Raw genomic sequence first — 26,530 nt, 5'->3', positions numbered from 1 at the left:
ATCAGCCTATGACTTTAAGAATATCCATGAGCTGTATTTCATAACAGGATGTCAACACTAAAACTTGTGCATCTGGATCTTTCAGAACCAGAAATAATCTGAACCATTTAGAGGTGCGTCTAAAGCATCCAGAGGCTAGGGATGTTAGTCACAGATCTTAAGCTACGTAATTGAAACACTGAAACTTGTTAGAGAGCTCTGTGAAATGATCCAGATAAACTGGTTGTCTACACTGACCAAGGCCAGCTTGTGCTTAGTCGCTAAGTCGTGTCTGACTCTTTGCAACCCCATGGACTGTAGCCCGCCAGACCACTCTGTCCATGAGATTCTCCAGACAGGAATACTGGAGTGGGTTGCCATTTCCTTCTCCAAAGGCTGGCTTAGTGAGGCTGAATTTTGATTACTCAACTGAAATAATTCAGTAGGATTTTGCACATCTGACTTACAATTATTTTGAAACGTCCACCACAAAAGTTTGGTAAGGTTTGCTTTGCATTAATGAAGTAAAAAACTACTATCCAGGGAAATTCCCTGGTGGTCTGGTGGCTAAGTCTCTGTGCTCCCAATGCAGGAGGGGGCCTGCATTTGATCCCTGGTCAGGGAACTAGATCCCACATGCTGCAAACAAAGATCCTACATAGTCCAACTAAAAGATCTTCTAAAGAAAGAACTGTAAGTGGGGAAAATTATACAGAGATTTATCATTCAACCTGATTTGTAGTGAATAGACTGGAACGTGTCAGAAGGATGAATTTGTGAGAGATGTGAATAGTGAAGAATCAACTCTCAGTGCTCACTTCGGCAGCACATATACTAAAATCGGATGCATACAGATTAGATTAGCATGGCCCCTGTGCAAGGATGACACGAAAATTTGTGAACCATTCCATATTTTTAGGGAACTCAAACCGGGGCTCTGTAACAACCTAGAGGGGTAGGAGGCAGACGGGAGGTACAAGAGGGAGGGAACATGTGTATACCTCTGGCTGATTCATGTTGATGTGTGGCAGAAACCAACACAATACTGTAAGGCAATTATCTTTCAATTAAAAATAAATAAATTTTTTAAGAAGAATACACATATATAAATGTATCCCAATGCTCCTGCACTGGGAGCACGTAAAAGAATACATTTATACATAAAAAGAAAAGAATCAACTCTCAGCAGTGTGCTTGGCAGTCCCTTGGATCTGTCTCTTGCTTAACAGTGTTTGGACGAAACAGACCTGGGAAACCCATTCTGCCAGCCTCTGATAAAAGAAATTTTCACATATCGAGATACAGGGAAGTCATTCTGGTTTATACATGAGTTAATATGAATTTTATGCTAAATACAATAGCCTGCTTATGGCCTATCAAACATACATTGTACAACTGCTTTAATTATTAAAGAAAAGGGCCTACTGAGCAGAAGTAAATAATGTCCATGTTAAAAAATTAAGGTTAAACACCACTCTTCCTTGGACACTGACACTGGTTCTCCTTTGATGATAAGACTCCCTTCCCAGGTGCCAAGACCATACTGACTCACTGGGTACCTACTGCTCTGTTCTGTTTTTGTTTTTTTGTCTTTTTTCTGTTTGTTTTTTTAACCACACCACACGGCTTGTGGGATCTTAGCTCCCTGACTAGGGATTGAATCTGGGTCCTTGGCATGGAGTCCTAACCGCTGGACTGCCAGGGAATGCCCTGTTTCTGTTTTTTTTTTTTTTTGAAACACTGAAGAAATGTAACCCTGACTTGTTCATTGTTCTTTGTTTTCACAAGATATAAAACTATGTTGAAAACCCTGCTTCTCCAGATCAGTTTCTCAGAGTAATCTTGGAAGCAGGATTCTGGGCTAGTCCTCATCTGGGCTCAAATTAAACTTTTCTAGTCTTATTACCGATTGTCTATTATTTTCATCGACACCTCAACCACCCTCCAACCTCTTTCTGGTCACAACTTTCAGAACCAACCACTCAGCTATTCTTAGCCACCAGGACCAGCCACACCATTTTTTCAACTTCTCTCCTTATTACCAATTACTCAAGAGCTCCCAGATGCTTGAGAACTATTCCACAGAGGTGGAGGCCACAGTCCACGGCCCCGTCAACCTGCCTCCGCAGTCCTCTAACACCTACCTCTCTCTGGGCTTCTATTTCCACTGGGACGATGTGGCTCTGGAGGGCAGGGGCCACTTTTTCCACGAATCAGCCGAAGAGAAGCGTGAGGGCAACCAGCGGTCCCTTGAAAATACAAAACCAGCGGGGCAGACAGCCGTGCTCTCTTCCAGGACGCGTGGAAGCTGCCCCAAGAAGAGTGGGGTAAAACCCAGGACGCTATGGGAGTTGCCAGTCTCATGAAGAAGAACCGGAACCACGCCTTGTTGGCTCTGCAGGCCCTGGGCTCTGCCCTGGGGGAGAGCCACGTCCTGGGGGAACAGGTGAAACACACCAAGAAGATGGCGACCACGTGACTCCCCTCCGCAGGCTGGCCCCCAGGCTGGGCGGGACGAGTTCTCCTCCAAACACTCACCCTCTAGCAGGATCAGGGGCTTCTGGAGCCCAGCCCTGGGGCCTTGGACTCTTTAATCAACAGAAATTGATTATAGGCCAGACGGGAAACTTGGGCAAGGCTTTGCTGGGATCCGTGCTATAGCAAGAGGGAACGAAAACAAGTAACATGTGCCTTTGCTCACTCCTCGGGAGGGAGGGTGAGCTATTCCCTCAAATGGCGAGAGGTTAGGGGTAGATTGGAGGGTCGGGCTGGAGGGGTGGCTCAGGTGGTCTGCCTACCCCCTTGATGCTGTTTGCAGAGACCATGCATGGTACTCTGCTTTTGCTCCCTGAACCTCAGAAGTGGCAGTTGCGTTTTGGCCTTTTTGTATCTTCTTGTTCATAATTTGCCCCCAACTGTGCATGGGTACAGTTATTTTAATGCCTTATAGTTACTTTGTATTCTGTTGCTAGAGGAGCCTAGTGGGCTGCTGTCTATGGGGTCGCACAGAGTCGAACACTACTGAAGGGACTTAGCAGCAGCAGCAGCAGAGAGAGAGAGACTGACAGTGAGGGAAAAGAAAATATTTCCTGGAACTATTATGTAGAAACATGAAGGCTAACCTCCTGAAAAAAATGATGTAAAATTGCAATATGTGAACTGCTGCTGCTGCTAAGTCGCTTCAGTCGTGTCCGACTCTGTGCGACTCCATTGTACCGCAGCCCACCAGGCTCCCCGGTCCCTGGGATTCTCCAGGCAAGAACACTGGAGTCGGTTGCCATTTCCTTCTCCAGTGCATGAAAGTGAAAAGCGAAAGCGAAGCCGCTCAGTCGTGTCAGACTCGCAGCGACCCCAGGGACTGCAGCCCACCAGGCTCCTCTGTCCATGGGATTTTCCAGGCGAGAGTACTGGAGTGGGGTGCCATTGCCTTCTCCGAGTATGTGAACATTAAGTAGAAATAAGTGGCATGTGGGAAGCCTCATCTCATTGAAAATGAAAACTGACTCCAATAAGGAGGATAATGTGTGACACAAAGTGAAAAAAGGCTTAATGAATCTCATTCTCTAATTTGAAGGTGGCACGTCTGAGTCCATTATAATGAACAAAGTCACCCCATAGCCTATAAGAGTCAGGGAGTCAGTGAACTGATTTATTATAAAAGAAAATGTATAGCACACACTTCTAATGTATCTTTATCTCTCTCTATATAGAATATATTATTTATATAAAATATCTGTTGTATGTATATATAAATGTAATATACATTACATTTACTTGCTTTAAAATTCTAGAATCTCTTTCTTTTTAGAAAAGTGATACTGTGCTTAAGAAAATAAAATATGGTCATAAAATAATTTTTAATGTTAGAATATTTCTTTAACAGTGGAAAAATATCCACTGAGAATAAAAGACTTAATTTGCTCTTATAAATAGTGGTGGATTACAACTACACAATAGTGCTAACTCTGCTATTGCTGTGTATTTAAAGCCAAGATGATGACTGTATTGAAAAAGAAGGAAGAGAAAATCAATAGATTATTGCTTCAATGGAGCTCACAACAGTGCTGATTAGAGAACACAAATGAATTGCATAATAGTAAAATAGCTATAAACTAGGTATGGATTTAAGCCTATGTTAAGACCATTCTTAACGGCATTGTATCTTTAGAAAACATGCACTGAAATTACAACAGCAAATTAAATCTATTTGACCGCAAAATTTAATACATAAGAAAATAGCATTTATTAATGATCTGGAAGAGGGAGTAAATAGCATGTTAATGAAATTTGCAGATGATACTAAATTGGAAGGCATTACAACAAGGACAGGGACTTAATACAAGTGGACATTGAAAAGTTAGAAAAAAATGGTGACAAAAAAAAACCAAGTAGAACTTATATAAGTATTTGGTAGAAGAATTTTAACTTCAAAATAATAATATAAAAAATGTGACTTTGACATTTGATCAGGATTTTCTGATTATGATAAACTAATTAATCCACTCTTGAGAGGTCCAGCTACTGGAAAGTTTCCAACTACTAGAAAGTAGTCATTCCCTTATTCCTTCCTCTAGCCTCTTTCTACAGAGAAGGCAATGGCACTCCACTCCAGTATTCTTGCCTGGGAAATCCCATGGATGGAGGAGCCTGGTAGGCTACAGTCCCTGGGGTCGCAAAGAATTGGACACGACTGAGCGACTTCACTCTCACTTTTCACTTTCATGCATTGGAGAAGGAAATGGCAACCCACTCCAGTGTTCTTGTCTGGAGAATCCCAGGGACAGAGGAGCCTAGTGGGCTGCCGTCTTTGGGGTTGCACAGAGTTGGACACAACTGACGAGGCTTAGCAGCAGCAGCAGCAGCAGCCTCTTTCTAGGTAGACCAGAAAAACTATATCACCTGGTTGTAGACATTTCGTAGGCAGGCAAAATGAAGAAAATAGAGACTAGACATATCAGTTATTTAAAAATTGCATACTGAAGAGAAAAAAACTGGCTAGTGAAAACACTAGATTATTGGCATCATCTACTGCTGTTTACAATTAAGAGGGGCCATGAAAAATCTGTAATCAGATATCTGGACTTCCCTGGAGGTCCAGTGATTGAGAATCTGTCCACCAATGCAGGGTGCACGGGTTCTACCCCTGCTTCGGAAAGAGTCCACATGCTGCAGGGCAACCGAGCTGGTGCACCACAACTGCTGAAGCCTGCACTCTAGACTCTGCTCCGCAGAAGCCGCTGCAGTGAGCAGCCCACGCACCATAAGTAGAGAGCAGGCCTTGATTGCCACAACTAGAGAAAGCCCTCACACAAAGACCCACCACCGCCATAAATAAATAAGTAAAAACAAAAGTTTAAAAATCTATAGATAACTGAACATTTTATATAAAAAATTGTTGCTGTCACTTGATTGAGCAATTATTAACAGCAACTAATAATTATCTTATGAAATACAATTCTAGCTTTTCCAGATAGCAAAAATAAAACAGCCCTCCTTCCTGATCACATGTGCCTAAATCCAAGAAATTGGTGATATTCTGAATATCACATGGGATACTACTGGCCTTCCTAGAATGTCTGGGTGCTTTGGTCTGAGAGTTTGGTTTATCCAGAAAAACAGCACCATGTGTCTCCTGGAAGCTCTGGGGACTAAGAAACCAAATAATGTATAATGTTTTACCAACTCATCTGGCTCTAAGACAGTTATCTGGGGATGAAAACCTATCTCTATCGGATCTGTTAAGACAGAAATCTCAGTTTCAGAAATCAGACTATTGTAACATTTTATGTTTCCTTTCAATTTCAGTAACATAATATTTGAATAGAAACTGCCAGTGCCACATCTGTGGTGGAGGAAGAACAGAGTTTGCTTGGTGGACAGATGTGATGATGAGAGTGAGAGCTGATGGAGAAAAGTTTCAAGGAGGAAGGGAAGGTGCTGGTGGGAGAGGAGCAACATGAAGCCCTTGGAGCTAGGAGATAATGTTGGGGAGGAAAATTTGGGTGAGCTAATAGAGGGTTTTAAAGATGCCTTAAGGATCTTGGACTTTATTTAGTAGGCAGTGAGGTGTCAATAAAGATTTGTGAGTGAAGTTTTTGAGTTTTGATATTCTTTTACATAATATGCTAATTATTCCTTCAAAATGCATGTTATTCTCTAGATAGGCATGCCACCTACATCTTCATCCAAGTTGTAGAAATGTTGAACTGGGCAGGCTAGAGAGAACCCAGCAACATCTCTTCTTCTTTTTTAAAATTAATTAATTAATTTTTGATTGCTCTGGGTCTTTGTTGCTGTGATCAGGCTTTCTATAGTTGTGGTGAGCAGGCGCTGCTCTTGGTTGCGGTGCACGGGCTTCTCATCGCAGTGCCTTCTCTTATTGCAGAGCACAGATTCTGGGCACACAGGCTTCAGCAGTTGCAGCACATGGGCTCCATAGTTGTGCCACACAAGCTTAGTTGCTCCATAGCATGACCAGTTGCTCCTGGTCTGGAATCTTTCCAGACCAGGGATTGAACCCGTGTCCCCTGCATTGGTGAATTCTTATCCACCATACCACCAGGGAAGTCTAACAATCCTTCTTAAGAGAACGCTGCTGCCTCAGTGACATCAGCACTTTTGGGGTATAGTTTCTAACAGCAATTTATTATATTATACTGTCATCAGTTAAAATCCTCTTCTGACTTATAAAGTCATCATGAGAAATTTTGACATGTTTCACTGGCAGAAGTCCTCACAGTCCTTGATGATCCTAATAGAGGAAACTAGATTTGTCTCATATATATCTTAACGTCAATGAGTCCATGCTGGTTCCTAATGTTCACTTTCAAAGTGACTACCAGCCTTTCATTTAATAGTGCCATTTAATAATAACTCTAGAATCTTGCCAGAAAATAAAACCAACTGTTATTTCTTTGGGGAAGGAACACATGAGTTTCTTGCAATAAAGTAGGGCTAAGGGCAAAGAGATGGGAATGGATACCAGACCACCTGACCTGCCTCCTGAGAAACCTGTATGCAGGTCAGGAAGCAACAGTTAGAACTGGACATGAAACAGCAGACTGGTTCCAAATAGGAAAAGGAGTACGTCAAGGCTGTATATTGTCACCCTGCTTATTTAACTTATGTGCAGAGTACATCATGAGAAATGCTGGGCTGGATGAAGCACAAGCTGGAATCAAGATTGCCAGGAGAAATATCAATAACCTCAGATATGCAGATGACACCACCCTTATGGCAGAAAGTGAAGAGGAACTAAAAAGCCTCTTGATGAAGGTGAAAGTGGAGACTGAAAAGGTTGGCTTAAAGCTCAACATTCAGAAAACAAAGATCATGGCATCTGGTCCCATCACCTCATGGCAGATAGATGGGGAAACAGTGGAAACAGTGTCAGACTTTTTTGGGGGGGCTCCAAAATCACTGCAGATGGTGATTGCAGCCATGAAATTAAAAGACGCTTACTCCTTGGAAGAAAAGTTATGAACAACCTAGATAGCATATTCAAAAGCAGAGACCTTACTTTGCCAACAAAGGTCCGTCTAGTCAAGGCTATGGTTTTTCCTGTGGTCATGTACAGATGTGAGAGTTGGACTGTGAAGAAAGCTGAGCACCCAAGAATTGATGGTTTTGAAGTGTGGTGTTGGAGAAGACTCTTGAGAGTCCCTTGGACTGCAAGGAGATCCAACCAGTCCATTCTGAAGGAGATCAGCCCTGGGATTTCTTTGGAAGGAATGATGCTAAAGCTGAAACTCCAGTACTTTGGCCACCTCATGCGAAGAGTTGACTCATTGGAAAAGACTCTGATGCTGGGAGGGATTAGGGGCAGGAGGAGAAGGGGATGACAGAGGATGAGATGGCTGGATGGCATCACTGACTCTATGGATGTAGTCTGAGTGAACTCAGGGGGTTGGTGATAGACAGGGAGGCCTGGCGTGCTGCAATTCATGGGGTCGCAAAGAATCGGACACGACTGACCGACTCAACTGAACTGAAGGACAAACAAGAATAATGGCAGGCTCAATGCCTTAGATCTAGGATTTTTAAAGACAAGCACAGGAAACAATAGCAAGAGTGAGCAGTGAATAGGACCCAAGATTCAGTACATAGGCCTTTATCATCCCACATAACCGTCAAGCAGCGTTATCTCAGGTAAGTCACAGCTGCTTAGGGACAGGACTGGCACCACATTCCAGAACTTCTAATGTCTAGCATCCTGCTCGATGGAGCTGACCCATGATGCTGCATCTTGAGGCAAAGCACAGAGCAATGAACTCTCCCCAAGAATATCTTTAAATTCCTAGATAGCAGTTCTCAAAAAGCAGCCCAGAAACCCTTTGTCTGAAAGGTCAAAGCTTTTCTCATAAGAATACTAAGACGTTATTTTCACTGTCCTCCTTTCAAGTGTACAGTAGAATCTTCCACAGGGTAAATGTAATGTGATCCTGGAATAGATTTAATGCAGAAGCAGATATGAGAATCCAGCTGTTCTATTAGGCCAGATATTAAAGGGATTTGCAAAAATATAAAACAATGACACTTTTCTCACTAGCTTTTTTATTTTGGATAATAGCTATTTTTCACTAAAATATGTTATTCACATTAATCTATGGCTTTATTGTTTTAAAATGAAATTAACAGATTTCAGTTTTAATTTCTTATATGATAAATATTGACAGGTATAAAAGGTATAACTCACATAAACAAAAGTTATTTGACATCCTCAAGGACTTATTTACTTATATAAATGTGTTTTAAAATTTAATTATTTTGAAATACAGTTGATGTGCAATGTTATGTTAGTTTCACATAATAAAGTGATTTGACATGTGCATACAGTATGAAATGATCATTGCAATAAGTCTGTCCCCACACAAAGTTACACTATTACTGACCATACACTATTACTATTACTAGTGTATTACCCATACACTATTATTGACCAATATACCTTATGCTATATATTACATCTCATGGCTTATTTATTTTATCTCAAGGATTTTTAAGAATGTAAAGAAATCCCGAGACCAAAAAGTTGGAGAACTCCTTCATCTAAAAGAACAAGCTCTAAAGTTTATGTCTTGCTCCATGAGGGAAGATAAGTGGCTTAAGATTTCCAAGATTTCTTCCTGCCCTACAGCATAGGATGATGATTTAAACTGCCTTGTCGGGTTATTTTGAAGATTAGGTGGAGTGAGCTTGTGTAAAACTCTTAGCTCGGTGCAGGGCACATGAGGTCTCAGAAAATATTAGCCATCACTGTTATTATTATTGCTATGGCTACTACTATTACAGCCACTATGAGGATTATTATTCCCTCTTGGCAATATCTTTTACTCAGCTACTAGGGGATTTAGTCTTTGAACTTGTTAAATGTTCTTGGGCCTTTGTACTTGCCGTTTCCTTCACCTAGAATAGCTTTCCTACCTTTCTGTCCAGCAAATTCTCAACATCATTCTCATATGGACTTGGGCTTCTTTTTCTTGGAAGCCTTTATTGACTCCCAGAAACTGTGTCAGGTGCCCTGCTGTAGGTCCGGGTATTTGCCCACTTAGCACACTGCTTGCATCTTTACTGGCTTTTCCATGGCACTCTGAAAACTCTGTGAAAGTAGGGACCATATTTGGGTCACTGCTATAATCAAAAAGCTCAGCACAGTGCCTGCCATTCAGTAAATGCTTATTGAATTAATTTTGTAAAGTCTCCAATTTCTACTCTTGACCTACCACTCCTTTCATGTCCTGGAAAACCTAAGCAAATTTGGTACCCGAAATACTCTTGTGAGTCCTTTAGTCCTCAAATTTGATGTGAAATCTAAGCTCGAAAAATGACCTGGGGTTCATCTGTGAGTTTAAGGTAAAGGCTACTTATCTTAAAAGATGTTTGATTGTATGCCTTTTTTCCTAGGGACCCAAAATTGCACAGGAGGTAAAACATCAACTTTTGTGTAAAAGTTGGTCAATTCTTAGTTATGATTCAAACACAAATCAGTCACAATCTAAGACGGAGACCTGAGGTGGCTAGAAAAAAATGCTCCAATGTACAAGCATGACAGCTCTTATCGATACAAGAAGAGTGAAGAATACTCAGAATTCTTTCTGCCTTTCAAGTTGCCTTTCCTTCCATTCTTAGTGGGAGGTCTGCCTGCACTTCTCTGATCCACTGATAGCAGCTCCGGAATTTCTATTTTAGAGGAACTTAGTGGCAATCTGATTGAATAAAGGGCTAGGAGACTTTTAAGCTATATTTGCATAGCAAATACTGATTTTTTTACTGACATTGCATGTTTATTTTGGAGGGTATTCTTGGATATAAGAGGGTGCTAAGGACTTCTAACTCACCCCACTGCTGAAAGTACATCTATTTTTAGTGCAGAGACATGTGAAATAAAGGAATAGGAAAGCCTGATAAGAGAGGTTTGACTAGCTCTCTTTTGTTATTGCTATTTACATTTGTAAACTTATACTCTGCTTGGTGAGAATTAACCAATCTGCTTTCAAAAAGATTTTAAAGTCTGAAAAAGCAGAGTTGATCTTGGGAATAAAAATTGACCATAGGAATAAACACTAGAGTATATTTATTAAGTTTGGGACCTAAAGAGATCAGTATAGCCATAAGGAAACAGGCAAGTTGACCTAAGAAAAATCAGACTTGAAGAAATCAGTTTATTACACAATTATTATATATTTCTTTCAGCTATAAACAGATACAATAGAATATATGACTTCAAGGACCTTGCAACCTAGTTGGGAAGACAAGAGAATGCCTTACAGGGTTATCCTTTCAGCATATCTATGAGACTACCCTTTAGTATTCACTGTTCCTGCTGGTTATTCTCTTAGCCTAATTATCTGAAGAAAAATAAAATGAAGAAAAGAACAGGTGGAAAGGAAAGGGATTGTGGCTAAAAATATTGTGACATATGCTCCAAATTTAAAGCCATATTATTCAGAAATTGAAAGCTGGAAACTTCAGCTAACATTTGATGGGCGATATTGTTTTGCAGGGAAGAAAACCGAGGCCTGTCTAGCAAAATACCCCAGCTGATAATTGGCAGGCCTAAAACCAGAAGTCAGGTTCCCATCCCAGTGTCCTTTCCATTACAATCTAGTGCCTTTGAAGATGGGGTGCAATAACTGGAGTCACTCTATACCTACTGCTGCTGCTAAGTTGCTTCAGCCGTGTCCGACTCTGTGCGACCCCATAGACGGCAGCCCACCAGGCTCCCGTCCCTGGGATTCTCCAGGCAAGAACACTGGAGTGGGTTGCCATTTCCTTCTCCACACTCTATACCTAGGTCTGTGTTAAAGAGCTTTAGTTTTCCCTTTAATGGTTAGATGGTTTATGGAATTCTTTGATTACCTATACCAGAGTTTTGTTTTTCATTTTTAGTATGACAGTTTTCACTAATCCTAATTTTCAGTTCCCCAAATAGATTATCAATGCTGAAATTTCCAGTTTTTAATCAAAGGGAAAATTCAAATAATTAATCTGAATCACAGACTAGAAAGTGGGTTTTTTTTTTCACTCATTTCTCCACTTTGATATTTTTAACTATATGAATGGTTTAGAAATTTTATATTTCCCTCCCGACCACTTTTCTGAATCAGATTCACGTTTCAACTGGGGCATCTCTACCGGTTTTTCCTCCCATGACCTCAAACTCAACAGAAAGCCAGCTCTTAGTCTGCTTATCTCTATTTTTGTCAATGACACCATCATTCTTCCAGTCACCCAGGTCTGAAATCTTGGCATCATCTCTGACTTTTTCTTCTTTCTTTTCACTTCTAGTGGATCACCAGTTCCTGTGGCTTCTTCCTGAAACATGCCTCTCAAGTCCGTTTCTTCTTTCCTAATTCTATTTTGTATGCGCCAAGTCCTGATAACCACATAACCAGGTGGTCACCATATGCTGCTTCCTGGTTTTGCCCTAGCAACCCATCCTGCATCTACTGTGGACTGCTCTCTCTCGAAATCACCATTAAAAACAAAACCCACAAAAGCTATTTCATTCCTTTGAGTCTAACTTTCCCCAGTTCCCCTGTGTCCATAGATGATAAAATTCAAACTCAGTAAGCCCTGGATTGTGCTGCCCGTATCTTTCGAACCTCGTCTCCCGTTTGCTTCATAGAACCATCCTCCTCACTGATCGTAACTTCTCTCCCCGGTGCTGGTTTCCACCCTTTGCTCACCCCTGGAATGCATTCTAGTTTCATCTGAAATCGGCTTCGCTAACGTCAGCAACCAGGAGAACAGACCAGGACCCCTCCTCAAAATCACGCAGGTATCTACTGATAATTTCACTGAAGCAGCTTTCAGCCCTATCTCCCTAGAAATATCTGTACACGTCGGTCCTCTTCCCAAGTGGATAATTAACTTCTGTCCCACACGAAGCAACCTCCCTTGTCTTTGTATCCCAGCGCTTTTTTCATAGTCAATGTTTATGGATAAGGATGAGTTGAGTGCAAAGATGTGAAGGCACAAAGGGGCACAGAGACATACTCCCTCTCCCCGCGCCCCCACAGTATGGGGTGCCGTGTGAAGCCTGCGGCGGCCTGGCAGGGTTCCGGGACGCGGGGCGCAAGGTGCCCCAGGGGTGCAGCCCGGGAGCCGGAGCGCCCTCCCCCGTCTGGCTGGCTGGCGCGTCTGCGCTGCGGCCAGCCGGGCGGGCGTGCGGGACGCCTGCAGGGAGGCCCGGCGGTTCCGCGCTCGGAGGTAGGTGGTGCTGTTGCCGTGACTGTGTTCCTCATTGGCGCGGGGCAGAGAGGCGGAATGTTCAACTCCTGACTCGGGCGGAAGCGTGGGAGCCGCGCCGCGGGCAGCCGTCCCCTCGAACCCCGGTAGCCGTCCCTGCCCTCGCCGCGCGCCGGGCCTCTTGCTCGCGCCCGGCCTGGGAGCCAGGTAAGGGGCCAGGCCGGAGGCCGCAGGGGAGAGGGTGGGGGGCAGGCCTATCGCGATCGCGACTCGTCCCGGCGTCGCGGGCCCAGGCCCTGCCGCGGTCCGGACCCCACTGCAGGCACCCCCGCCCGACCCGGGGCCGGCGTCCCAGGCTCCCGCGGCCTTGCGCGGCCGGGAGCGGCTCGGGAAGTTCGCGCGGATCCGATGCAGAAGTTGGCGCCCGGAAGAGTGGGAAGTAGCCCGGGCGTCTCCGGCCGTCTCGGCCAGGCGTGCGGCGCCTCCGGGTCGCGGCTTTCCCTCCCCGGACGCCGGAACGCCGGCCTCGCCGGGCGTGACCCGGGCGTCTCTCGCAAGGCGAGTCGCGAGTCTCCCAAATCAGCGCAGGGTGCAGGCCGCTTCCCGGGAGAGGTGTTCGCGGGCGAGGAGAGCCCACTAACTTTTGCTTTCCTGCCAGCGGGCCCAGGAGCTCGCCTCCCGCCAAGGGCGACCGCGCCAGCCCTGCTCCGTGAGCCTGGAGCCCGCGCCCTCCCGCACTTCGAGGGGCCCCCGGGCCTTCCGCGGGCCCCGGGGTGGCCCCTTTGCCGACCCGCTGGCGTCCCGGATTCCTGGGCTCGGAGAAGTGCACCAGGCCTGGGGGTAAAGGCTGAAGCGGCCGCCAAGCCGCGTTGGCTCCTGACAGCTTGCAGACAAACTTTAACACAAAACTGACCAGTGGACATCGAGTTACTTACTGAACGGGGCAGTCGTTGTTAGAGTGCTGAAAATGTTCGTTTCTGATGCGCCTCTGGTCTTGCATAAGCACTGTTTATGGGGAAACTTAATTACTATTTTTGTTACTTTCTTAATAATGAAAGCAACACCATTTAGTGTCCTATTCCAGTGATACTACAATAAGCAGCTTCTCGTGAATGATAGTGAATTAGAATCGACTTACAGAATTAATTCGATAATTTTTGAGCTAAGGTGGTTGTTAAAGCATATTCATATTTTAACCTTAAAGCTGTTTTAGGAGAAACCTTGCTCTCCTGACTTCCGTTGAGATGAACAGCTAGGATTCCGTGGAACCAAACCGACAGACACATTTAGACAAAATGTAAACAAGAGATCCAAGACAGTTAATGTCTTCTTTGTAGTAGGCCCATCTCCACAATGAAATATCATGTCGTTTTTTGACTTTCAAAAAATATAGAATGGTTTCATTTTAATTATAGTTTTAGTCATCTGTGGAGCCTTTGTTTTCTGTTCCTCTACAATAGTGAGAGATTTGGGAGATTGTAAATGAATGCGAATTTAGTTTGTTTGGAAAGAGGGAATTAAGATAAAGAAACATGGTCTTTTAGAGCAATATGTACTGTTTAATCTTTCACAATTTAATTTTTATTATAACTTTTTGGAGGTTATTTTGGGAGTTTTTTTAAACTGGAAAATATTTTTGTTTATATCAAAAGTTTTAGTGGTAATAATTCCAGAGTAAATGACCATAATGGCAAGGACATTTTTTTCTTGTCTAGGAAAGCAAACAGATGATTGATCTCTTTTCCTTATTCTTTCAGGGAACACATAAGGACAAATTAAAAAGAGAGAGATATCCAAATATTAAGCACTGAGGATTTGGATCTAAAAATGGATGGTCAAAGATCTTGGGAACTAAGGGACCTTCTTGCCAAATAAGGATACTTGGCAGGCTACACTGTGTATTTTAAGTTAGCACAAGAGTGAGTGTTATTGGCAATATATTGGCTGAGTGCCTATCTGGAAAGAACAGTGAAACTGACTTTGATAGGGCTTCAAAATTATAAACAGGAGTTAAGAGGGGCGTAGAGTGAATAATCTAGTCATCAGAGAAAACACTGGAGAAATTACAGTGATGTTTCATGAAAAGGGGTCAGACATGGAGTGAAACTATTAGCGTGGAGTGAAAGAGAAAAGTGGATAGTTGATTTTAGAAATTGTTAGATTCAAAGAAAAGAAAGAGAATCAGTGATTTTTTAAAAAAACCAGAGAAGAGTGTTTGTGGTGATATGATCCTTCTTGGAATAAGATAGCCTTATATCTGTATCCAGAGATGTTGGAAATCAAAATTAATTTGCATCATTTGCTTTCCATTTTATTTGACCCAGGACAGATTGACAGAGAAGGTGTCCTGTCTATCTGAATGCAATAGAAACAGCTCAGGCACCTTTTGGTATACTGCAGGGATCATTTAGGCTACTTCTTGTGTGGCTACTAACCTTAAGCAGAGTTCCAGCTGTGACCAGAAAACTGTACCTGGTAAGGAAAGAGAGCTATAATGCTCGAGCTTAGATTGGTTTGACTGATAGTGGGTGCTTTTGTGTCAGACCGTCCTATGGACAGCTGAACCATTGATTATGCCCTAATAGCAGTTAAATAATCCCACCACAGTAGAAGATGCTGTGAGAACAAAGCAGCCAGGCATTTGACATCGTAATCCCAACGTCATGATGGCTTCTAGGAAATTAAAGCCTCATGTTGAACTTTAGGTAAATGGTAAGCAATCTAATAATTACTAGAGTAAGAAAAGGGTTTGTTTAAAGGGAGGGAGAGAAAAACACAAGTTAGAAGGAGAAGGCAGAATGACAGCATGGGGAAAATATGGTGGAAAAAATGCTGTGACTTTGAAGTCAGACCTGAATTTGAATCTCAGTTGTGTCACTTTTAAGTTAGGCAGCTTTTACATGCTTGATCCTCAATTTCCTCACATGCAAATTGGGGACAGTAATCCCTGCTTCATAAGGATATGAGACAGCACAAAGAAATGCTTTAACCAGTGCCCGAAACTTTAGCTGCCATCACTGAGTGGTAGAGAAGGGGTTTTCCACATTCCCAAGTTATACGCAGAGAATGCTGCCTGTCTCACCTGTTCCCAGCTAAGGCTTGCCCTTGGTAGCCTGCCCTGTTTCCAGATTATACTTATGTGTACATGGAGGGCTAGCAGATTTTCAGAACTATTTTCTTGCTTTGCATATAAGGATTTCTAAAGCAGCTTTGTGCATACCTCTGGTTTTATACACGAGTTATACATTGCTTTATAATATTCTTGGGGAAGGGGAGGAGAATCTGAAAATTAGTGCATTTAAGTTTGAAGAATTTCGGAGCTATAGGAACAGTGGTTGATTATGACCTAGAAGACCAATATTGGAACCGTTCTTACAGCTAATTTTGAGCACAGATTACCTTCAGGGACCAACACTCTTTATGGACTCATCTCTGGACCTCCAAAGAAGAAAATTGAAAACAGAAGGCAAGGGTTGCTGCCTGAAGATCATGGAGTAAATCTTTGCTGATTGAACTTTTCTACCAAAATGTCCTATTTAGGGGAAGAATGTATTCCTTCAGGGATCTGTAGGTATAACCATAAATACTTCCCGTGTAAGCAAGCACTTTCTCTCAGATCCTGCATTTAATCTTAAAAATTTATGTGACCTTGGCATTCTTTTCTATACTGTTTGATTTATTGAACAAACCAATACAAATGCCAATCATGTTTCTTCCCCCAAATCTTAAAGAAAAATCAATGCTGTAAGATGTGTGTTTGTTCATATACCTTCTTCACAGAGCTGGGTACTCCCCCTGAGGGAGCACCCACATTTGAGGAGCTTGGGCCTGGTTCTGGTAAATGGTACTGCACCATTGAGCTTCACAGCCCAGCCCGCCGCATGGGGTAATGCAATTCCATTATGCTGAGAAAAGAATAGTGTAGATCGTCATCCAAAGAGTTTTTATTTTCTGTGGTCACACTGGGGCTTTCAAGGTCAGAAAAGCTCTTTGCTTTGGAAGTCAAGAAGAGGGGGAGATAGTTGTGGGATAGAAATGTGAAATACAGTTTCACCTTCTCAACCAGTTTCAGATCAGATCAGTCGCTCAGTCGTGTCCGACTCTTTGCGACCCCATGAATCGCAGCACGCCAGGCCTCCCTGTCCAACACCAACTCCCGGAGTTCACTGAGACTCATGTCCATCGAGTCAGTGATGCCATCCAGCCATCTCATCTCTCTCGTCCCCTTCTCCTCCTGCCCCCAATCCCTCCCAGCATCAGAGTCTTTTCCAATGAGTCAACTCTTTGCATGAGGTGGCCAAAGTACAGTTATTCCCATCATTGACATTGATCACCGTGTTCCTCCACGAGGGAGGGGGCTCTCTGTGTCAGGTTCATGACTATATCCCTAAGAAGGGAAGGGAGAGGTCAGTTAGTCAGGGTGTACTCACGGGGTTGGAGTGGATCTTTACGAAACTCTTCATTCCTCTCCTAGTCTCCTCCCCAACTCCCCTTGAACACTCTCAGTGATAAGGAACTCACTACTAAACAGGGTGGCATATTTTCTTGTTAGGCAGCTCTGATAACCCTGAATTCCATCTGTAACTTGTCTACAGATAGTGTGGCCACTGGCTCTGTGATACATACTGTAGAGTCTTCCTTTGGTCTTATCTACTTTTAATGCCCCTGGTTTTGTTTGTTTTCATGTTACTTCAAGATTAGCAAGTTTTAACTCTCATACTTCCCCTTCTCGGGGAACCTTCACTATAGGTTTGTCCAAAATTGTACTCAGCCAGGAAGGTGAGATACTTTCTATTTGACAAGAGAAGAAATAAGAACAGAAACAAGAGCTGAGTAGAAGCAGAATCGTGAATGGGTGGGCTTATTGACTGAGTAGATCTTTCTTACTTATTAGCAACTGTTTTCTCCTCCACCCCAACCTGCACCCCCAACACCTGTGAATTCCTCTTCTAGCCAACTCAGAAATATGCCCACTCGACGCTTTTTTGCTGTACTCAGACTCTGACCTCCTTCTCTTCCTCAGGCCTCCAATCACTCAACGCTCAAAACTTGTAATCGTTTGACTCAAGGAACACCTGCACTGGCCCGTGTCCTGGGTTGTACCTACTCATAGTTTCCTAGCTAGGCCTCTGTTTGAGCATGGACACATTTCCACAGGGCATTTCTGGGCATCAGTGCCCCTTCTCCCTACATTTCTGTTCCTCATGTATTTTGCTTCTAGTAACAACGTTTCTGGCAAAAAGTATGTCATGGAAGTCTCTTCTTTAACTGAAGTGTTTAACCTGTGCTTCAAGTAGAGGTTTATGCTCAGTTCACTCGCCCAGTCATGTCCTACTCTTTGCGACCCCATGAATCGCAGCACGCCAGGCCTCCCTGTTCATCACCAACTCCCGGAGTTCACTCAAACTCATATTCATTGAGTTGGTGATGTCATCCAACCACCTCATCCTCTGTCGTCCCCTTCTCCTCCTGCCCTCAATCTTTCCCACCATCAGGGTCTTTTCAAATGAGTCAGCTCTTTGCATCAGGTGGCCAATGTATTGGAGTTTCAGCTTCAACATCAGTCCTTCCAGTGAACACCCAGGACTGATTTTCTTTAGGATGAACTGGTTGGATCTCCTTGCAGTCCAAGGGACTCTCAAGAGTCTTCTCCAACACCACAGTTAAAAAGCATCAATTCTTCTGCGGTCAGCTTTCTTTATAGTCCAAATCTCATATCCATGCATGACTACTGGAAAAACCATAGCCTTGACTAGATGGACCTTTGTTGGCAACGTAACGCCTCTGCTTTTTAATATGCTATCTAGGTTGGTCATAACTTTTCTCCCAAGGAGCAAGCGTCTTTTAATTTCATGGCTGCAATCACCATCTGCAGTGATTTTGGAGCCCCCAAAAATAACATCTGCCACTGTTTCCACTGTTCTGCATCTATTTGCCACGAAGTGATGGGACCGGATGCCATGATCTTTTATTTATGTTTATATTATGTTTATGTTATTTATGAGATTTATGTTATTTATGTGATAAAGGAGAGAGGGGAAAAGAAGTGGAACAATAGCTGTTCTAGGTTTTAGACTTTTAAAGTTGGCTTCTCTTAGATACCCAGATCCTCTTCATGGTGCCCTGCAACCTGTTCTAGATAAGATAGTCTGCTTTCCAGTGGCAGGCTTGGAGGAGGGAAGGCAACAGATAGGGTAGACTCAGTACTGGTGAGTTCCATTCATACCTAGTCTCCAGCTAGTCTTACAGAACTTATCTATCCTAGCAGAATAGCAGTCCTGTTCAGGAACAGAAGCTCTGCATCTTTGATCTTGATGTCATAAACAAATATATCAACCTCAGAGCTTTCCTCCTTTGTGAAAAAGACTTAAAGAAAAAAAAAAAAAAGAATTGCAGAACTGTAATCCAAGTGGTATTGTTTTTATATACATGATGATAAAGCACATCTTTATTAGTTTATTCACTAATCTTCATTAAGGAGGCTGAAATAATGCTAGCATAAATACATACTAGGGTAGCAAGCTTGGCAAAGGAATTTGTTGAGGTTAGGGGAGTGTTTTTTGTCATATTCAGGTCATAACAAAACAAATGATTTTTTTTTCTATATTGTATCAGAAAATAAACTTTTAACTTTACTTTTGTGAAGAGAGAAAATAGAGTAGTACAAGTAAAGGATAGAGAAAGGATCTGAATTGAGAAATAATAGGCCTGTATAAACCTAAAAGATAAAAAAATCCAGAAAAAGTCCAAGAGTCTATTTTCTAATAAAGTTAATCCTTTTATAAGTAGATTTAATTTTTTTAAATTAACCGGTCCATCCTAAAGGAAATCAGTCCTGATATTCATTGGAAGGACTGATGCTGAAGCTGAAACGCCAATACTTTGGCCACCTGATGTGAAGAAATGACTCATTTGAAAAGACCCTGATGCTGGGAAAGATTGAAGGCGGGAGGAGAAGGGAATGACAGAGGATGAGATGGTTGGATGGTATAACTGACTCAATGGATATGAGTTTGAGGAAACTCTGGGAGTTGGTGATGGACAGGGAGGCCTGGCGGGCTGCAGCCCATGGGGTTGCAAAGAGAGGACTGAGAAAAAATATAAAACATACACAAAGAAACTTAGATACTGTAATAAGGATTTAGGGAATCAATGATACAGTAATCTATTTTTGCTCTGCAAAACTAATGGAGATATAATATAGAACAATTCTGAAAACAAGGAGAGGAAAACTATTGAGGAAAGGAATCCTAACTACAAAGGCTGAAAAGTAGATGGTTAAATGTGATATCAAGCTTTCTTAAAATAATTGGGTGACCACAGTTTCCATTTATTGAGTATTATGTACCGTGTGCAGGGCCCTGTGCAAGGCCTTTCACAGCATCTCCCACTTCGCAACAACCGCATGGGATGGGCTTTACTGCCAGGGAGAAACTGCTCAGAGAGGCTCGGCGTCCTGCCCAGGGCCTAACAGCTGGTCAGTGCAGATTTGCTACTAGAGCTAACTGGGTCTTTCTCTGGGATCAAAGCTATGTTGTGTTCAAATATCTGTTACTTGGAAATAAGACTTAAGAGGTCAAATAATACTATGCAAACATGTTAACTTTTGGACTATCAATTTTTAAATGTTTGGTAACAGAAGGAATATTTCATTTATTGGGTCTGGAAATACCATGGTCTTGAGAAAAGTGATTGATTCAAGGTTACTGAGAGGTAGAGGCAGAGTTTTTATTTTTGGGGGCTGTGCTGGGCAGTTTGTGGGATCTTGGTTCCCTGAATCCATGCCCTCTGCAGCGGAAGTGCAGAGTCCTAACCATTGGACTGCCACGGAATTCCCTAGAGGCAGAATTCTAACTCACATCTATCTACTTCTAAACCTCACGGGTTTCTTTTTTTCCTCTTTTTCAAAAATCCAGGACAAAAGTCCATTTTTTTTTTTTGGACTGGAAGGCTAAAAACTTTGAAAAGTAAAATACCTTCCCTTTAAGGTTTTCTTCCTATAGTTCCACTTTTGATAATAAGCTGATGGTACTATTTATGCTTTCAGCAATTAATAGTTTTAAAATATATTTAAATTTTAATTTAAGGAAAACAAAAAAAATTTTTGGTTGCACCCTGTGGTTTGCAAGATCTTAGTTCGCTAGCCAGGGATTGACCCTGGGCTTCAGACAGCGAAAGTGCAGAGTCCTAACCGCTGGATGACCAGGGAATTCCCTAAGGAAATTTTTAAACATTAAAAAAATGTTACCACTACTAAAGTAGTAGTTACTACTACTAAAGTAGTTACTAAAGTCTTACTACTTGAGGACTCTAGTGATTTGATTCAACCACTGAGGTAGTGATTTTCAATATTTTCAGAGTTGTGACACTCTCTTAGGCTTTCATTTTTGTCATATCCCTGTTCTAACTTACTCTTCAGTGCTCTGTGGTAGATACTTATCAGTAGCATTTAAAACAGCTTTGAGAGTTTATGAAACCAAAGTTAGGATGCTATAGAATTAGGACTGGGAATTATTGCATGGAGGAAAGTTGTCTTTCTTGTGTAAAAGCAATTATTTTAACATCGTAGAATGACAGCATCATTTGATTGGGTGTACTATGTAAATACATTTATATGGATGACTTTTATTAAATTCTAGTGTCTTCACTGGAGAATACACCTAAATCTTTAGAACATAATTTGATCAGGTAGCAATCTTCCCCAAGATGCTCTAAGTATAATTAATTTGCAACTCTGATTATCCTTTCTTCTGGTCATAAATTGATCCTCTTAGAATAATGATTTTCAAGGAGGGAAAGCACAAAGGGAAAAGTAAATATATGTGGTCAGACAGTCATGTAGATGGCAGTGGGAATCTCAGTCAGGCTCTTTAGCTAAGTCCATGACGCTTTGCCAAGCTTACCAGAGTGAAAACCTGTATTCATACACCCCAGAATTGTTAGTCTCTTTGGTAATCAGATGGTTCTTAATTTTTTATGGTCCCAATAAAACACTCAAGTAATTATATAGTTCCATTCATACACAGCCAGTTTCCAAAAGGCAGGATGTATCACAAAGTGAGTAACAGTGATTCTGGGAAGAGCTGACTGGTTGCCTCATCTCAGAGTGAAGATCCTGAGAACTATGCTTCTCAGAAGTCTGCCTCTCTTTGAAACCTCTGGGTCAGTTTCAAATGGGACTGATCCTGCCTCAGGTTACCAGAGGGTTCGGATTTATTCATATCGATCTCATCCTGGTTCAGATCTCTGTTCTGGAAGGATTTCCTCCCTCCTCCTCTGCCTTCCTCCTCTTCTCTCCACCCTTCTCCTTTTCCTCCAGTCTCAGAGACACCTAACCCTAGAGATCCCAAATATACTCTTCTTAGTCTCCCAAAAAGCCTAGGCAGCTGTTTTCAGATCAGGATTTGCTTCAGAATCCTTTGGAGGGCACTTATAAAAACTACAGTTCTCAGATTTTACTTAATCTGATTGTAATCTTTCCAGCTGCCAATGGTATAACAGGAATAACCAGAAGTTATTTGATTGGTTTTTGATTCATTCATTCAACACATATTTTTGAATGGAATAGGTTTAATATGCTGGCTGCATAGTAGCTACTGAAGATTCATATGAAAATAGAAATGTGTTTCACTTTTAAAGAATTTATAGTCTGGTGGGAAGTAAGTGGGAAAGATGAAAGGATAAAGAAAGGGGCTCTGGCACAGAAAAAGGAGAGTTAACTGTGCTCAGGGGGCTCAGAGGAGATGGTCAGGGACGTCCCTGGGCAGGGAAAGGCATTCAGAACAGAAACCCTAGCCTGGGCAGAGGTGTGAAGATGGGAAAGCATGTCCTGGGAACTGCAGATCTGTCCTCCTGTGTGTCTAGCGGGCTGGAGGAGGAAATAAGAAGTAAGAATGGCTGTAAGTGGTAAAGAAAGATCACAAGGAAATTTTCTGGAATTAAAAGACATGAGTCACAGATGGAGAGTATACTGAATATGCCACCAATGAATGAAAAAGACTCACTCCTAAGCATATCCTATTAATTTCAGGATTCTAGGGTTGAATACCAGGTCCTAAATGATTTCAGAAAGGAAAGAATAATGTAAGCAGAATTGGTAAGCAGAGTAACTTCAGACTTGCTCTACAGACACATTAGAAACTAGATGAGTATGTGGTAATACTTTTGAAATTATCAGGAAATAACTTCCTACCTGAAAACATACTACCAATCAAGACATTTGAAGACATACAGATTCTCCCCCAAAAACTGCGTCCTGGGCACTCTACTCAGGTCGCTAATGGGAGATGTGTTCTGTCAAAGTAAGAGACTAAACCAAGAAAGGGAAGCCAGGAGTTCCCACAGAGGAAAAGATGAAGGATGCTGAGGATGATGGACAAGCCAGTGCAATCAAACCTGGAAAGCCACCGCTTCAGCCAGACTGCTCAAGGTGAAAGGTATAGGAGACGTGTCTCCTAGAAGAAAGTAGACCCTCCTCCCCCGTTACCTGATGTTTTTACTTTACTGAGAGGAGTTTTGCAGTTCAGAGAGTTTGATGAGGTGAATACGTTTTAGATGTATACAAAGCTAAGTGAAGTGAAAGTCACTCAGTCGTGTCTGACTCTTTGTGACCCCATGTACTATACAGTCCATGGAATTCTCCAGGCCAGAATACTGGAGTGGGTAGCCTTTCCCTTCTCCAGGGGATCTTCCCAACCCAGGGATTGAACCCAGGTCTCCCGCACTGCAGGCGGATTCTTTACCAGCGGCTAAACAAACAGCAAAAACCAAACCGAACCACTAATAACTCAGGGAGAAATGAACAATTATCCAAGAAAGAAAAAGTCATTGAGTCCTGCTCAGCACTCTTGGGAATAACGTTTACCTTGCCAGACTGCTGTAAACAGTGAATATTGACTTAACCAAATGTTACAGTAGAGCGGGATGCTGGGAGGATAGGGCACGTGTGACGTGTTTGATGTAAGGATGTAAAGGATGGGGGGTGAGAACTAATCTTTCTTCCACAGGGAAAAGTGAATACGTAATAACTAAAATGGAACAATCAGGAACTAGCTATAAAACACACTTTTAGAAATGTGCTAATAGATATAAAAGTATCATATGAAATATAAATATCAGAATAAAATCCTAAGTGAGTTGAAATTAGTTCCCCCTGAAGAGAGAATTGGGTGTGAGGAGGGGTAGGACAGGGGAGTCCTAGTTTTCATTTTTTTTAATAAAAGTAAAAATAGTAAAAATATAGATATAGTATTTATAACACCGAGGGACTCTTACAAGCAGTGTTTTGCATTTTGTTGAACAAACATTTTGCAGATAAGAAGAAACTTGCATGTTCTATGTACCTATCTTTGGCATGGTCTTAAATTTTGTGTTTTGGGGGGTCCTTTTTTTTTTCTCTAATTAACAAAATATGAATCGAAGCAAAAGTTAGGTAACATTTTTGCCTCAAAAATGTACTGACTGTATTTTGATACTGTGTTTACTTATGTAGATTCTAAAGCTATCATTTAAACTTCAGAGGGTAAACAGTCTTCTCTCTTGCCTTCATCCCAAAGTAGAGTCAAGTTTGACTTCACTTAAGAAATCAGCATTCTTCAGTGACCTGATGCTCCTAAAATGGATTGGCTAGTCAGCAGCACAATAAGATCTATAATAGATACAAATTTGTACTAACATGTGTAATAGATATAAATTGCCCCTCCTCCTCTTTCTTTTGAAAATAATTAGATTCCATAGAAAAGTAATAAAACGCCCACATACTTGTCACCTAGATTCACCAGTTCTTAACACTGTGCTGGATTTGCCTCCTTCCTTTGTATACCCGTTGACTTTTTTTTGGAGGGTGAAGGGGAGTCGAACTATTTTAAATTAAATTGGAGATATCATACTTTGATACAGCACCCAGTATATCTTCCAAGAACAAGGACATCCTTCTACAAAACCAAAATACCATTATTTGCCATGCAGAAAATAGTATTATCTAATGTATAATTAATATTCAAATTTCCCTAAAATCCTCATAATTGACTTCTGCAGTTTTGGGGGATCCAAAATCTAGTCAGTGATCATGCATTGCATTTAGTCATATTTCTTTGAAGTCCTCCATGTACTAGAAACTTCTCTGCCTTTTAAATCATGACTTTGACAGTTATGAAGAGACCAGGGGAGTTGTTTTGTAGAATGTCCTGTACATATGGATTCATCTTTTTGCTCCCTCAGTATAAAATTCTGATTTACAATTTGAGAAGAACATGCCTAAAAGCTTCTTTATCCATCTGCTTTTTTTGCGGGTTCAAAATTTTAGACCTTCTTGTTCTTGGTTGTAGGTTTTTGTTTTGTTTTTCCTGCTAATTTGTGGTTAGGTATAGAGTGTAAAGAATTACCCCTTACCTGGAGAATAGTGAAACTCCTTAGACTGCAGAAAATATCACTGTAATCTCTGTGAGAGGTAATCTGTTCCTCTGGAAACAGGCATAATATTTTTTTTTTAAACATTCTTGGCAGAGATTACTGGATGACTTAATATATTGTAATCAAGGGCAAATTTTCTGCTCTTTAATTAAGTTCTGCTACAGGACACAGTCCAGGGAGCCACTTCTGGAAAGCACTTGGCCAGTTCTTCTCTCATCCCAGAGCTGACCACTTGCTTTTGGAATCCCAGCCCCAAGCGTGCGTTCTGTTTGCAGTGTTTGGGCCCTCCCGTGCCAGCATGCTCAGATGCTTAGGTTATGTATATTTTATGTTAAGTGAGTACAACGCAGGGAGATGGCATGCCTCAGATGCCAGAAGAGCTGTGCAAGCCTCCTGCTGAGAGCACACTTCCCGTTTGTCTTTGCGGTGGGAGAGAGACCTGGTTTCACGGTAGCCTTTAGGCAGAGCTGCTGGGGATGTGCAGGAAGTGCTGTTGCAGGCTTTGTCCGGGGGGGAAATCTGAGCCATTTCTCTGGGGACAGCTGTATTTCAGAGTCTGGACAGGTTGCTGTTGAGTTTTGCTCGGGCTACCAGGGTAAGTGTTTTCATGTTGATTTGTTTATACTTCTGCGTTTCTTCCTCCTAAGTCATCAAGGCTTTTTGTGGAAGCACCACAGGACTTGGTATGCATTAGCTAAAGTGGAATTCAGGGGTTTCATTCTAATATGTTTCTAATCCAGCTTTTTTTTCCCCTTCCCTCTGCAGATTTTGTGGAAGTATAATACTTTGTCATTATGAGATGTCGTCTCTCGGTACCTCCTTTGTGCAAATTAAATTTGATGACTTGCAGTTTTTTGAAAACTGCGGTGGAGGGAGTTTTGGGAGTGTCTATCGAGCCAAATGGATATCACAGGACAAGGAGGTGGCTGTAAAGAAGCTACTCAAGATAGAGAAAGAGGTAAGGTCTTTTCCTGCTATCAGAAGTGGTCGTGATAGCATTTATGTAAGCTTTTCAACCTAGAGTCAGAGGTCACAGGCTGCCAGGGACCTAGCAGAGCCTTCGGGGCTGATCCATGAGGCTGTTTCCCAAATTTCCATTCTGGGAGCCCCATAAATAGCAATCGGTGCCACGTGTGCTGTAGGGTTGAGTTTTACTAGGGGTCATCTGAACTGAGAGGATTTCTTTCCATGGCGTGCAAGACCGAATGTTCTCTGATCTCTTGTCCTGGGGAGGTGAGCGCTCAGGTCTTCCCAGACTTTAGGCTTTGCCCTGGGTCAGCCAAAAGGGGTCAGTAAAGAGAAGTGTGTAAAGTTTTCATCCCCTTTCCACTTTTCTGGTGAATTTGTGGTCCCCAGGACTTGTCTTTTTGAAAAAGAAAAAGCATTATTTCTCTACTGAAATAGAAGCAATACCAGCTTCTTGGATTTCACCTCTACTTGAAGTGCAGAG

The 26,530-nt window shown here is 42.1% G+C and overlaps 1 protein-coding gene, 1 non-coding gene and 1 pseudogene across 5 annotated transcripts in view; all 3 read left to right on the top strand.

The window, feature by feature from the left end:
* Positions 1-789: 789 nt before the first annotated feature.
* On the top strand, positions 790-896 carry LOC139179373 (U6 spliceosomal RNA). The gene has a single exon (XR_011563753.1). It is a non-coding gene; the product is annotated as a U6 spliceosomal RNA (small nuclear RNA).
* A 1,146-nt stretch (positions 897-2,042) lies between these two features.
* Positions 2,043-2,458, top strand: LOC139186568 (ferritin light chain pseudogene; annotated as a pseudogene).
* Positions 2,459-12,610: 10,152 nt separating this feature from the next.
* The window catches only part of MAP3K20 (mitogen-activated protein kinase kinase kinase 20), a 166,960-nt gene continuing 153,040 nt past the window's right edge, over positions 12,611-26,530 (top strand). Inside the window, exons 1-2 of one of the 4 annotated variants that reach the window (XM_070803232.1) lie at positions 12,611-12,690; positions 25,846-26,038. In XM_070803232.1, the coding sequence (XP_070659333.1) occupies positions 25,880-26,038 (159 nt within the window). In that variant the 5' untranslated portion in view covers positions 12,611-12,690; positions 25,846-25,879. The other 3 variants (XM_070803225.1, XM_070803233.1, XM_070803230.1) reach the window with 3 other exon arrangements.

Source organism: Bos indicus, chromosome 2 (assembly GCF_029378745.1).
Source record: "Bos indicus isolate NIAB-ARS_2022 breed Sahiwal x Tharparkar chromosome 2, NIAB-ARS_B.indTharparkar_mat_pri_1.0, whole genome shotgun sequence".
Classification (NCBI taxonomy): Eukaryota; Metazoa; Chordata; class Mammalia; order Artiodactyla; family Bovidae; genus Bos; species Bos indicus.
Note: the sequence above shows the minus strand (reverse complement) of the source record. Positions and strands in the feature narration are given on the sequence as shown.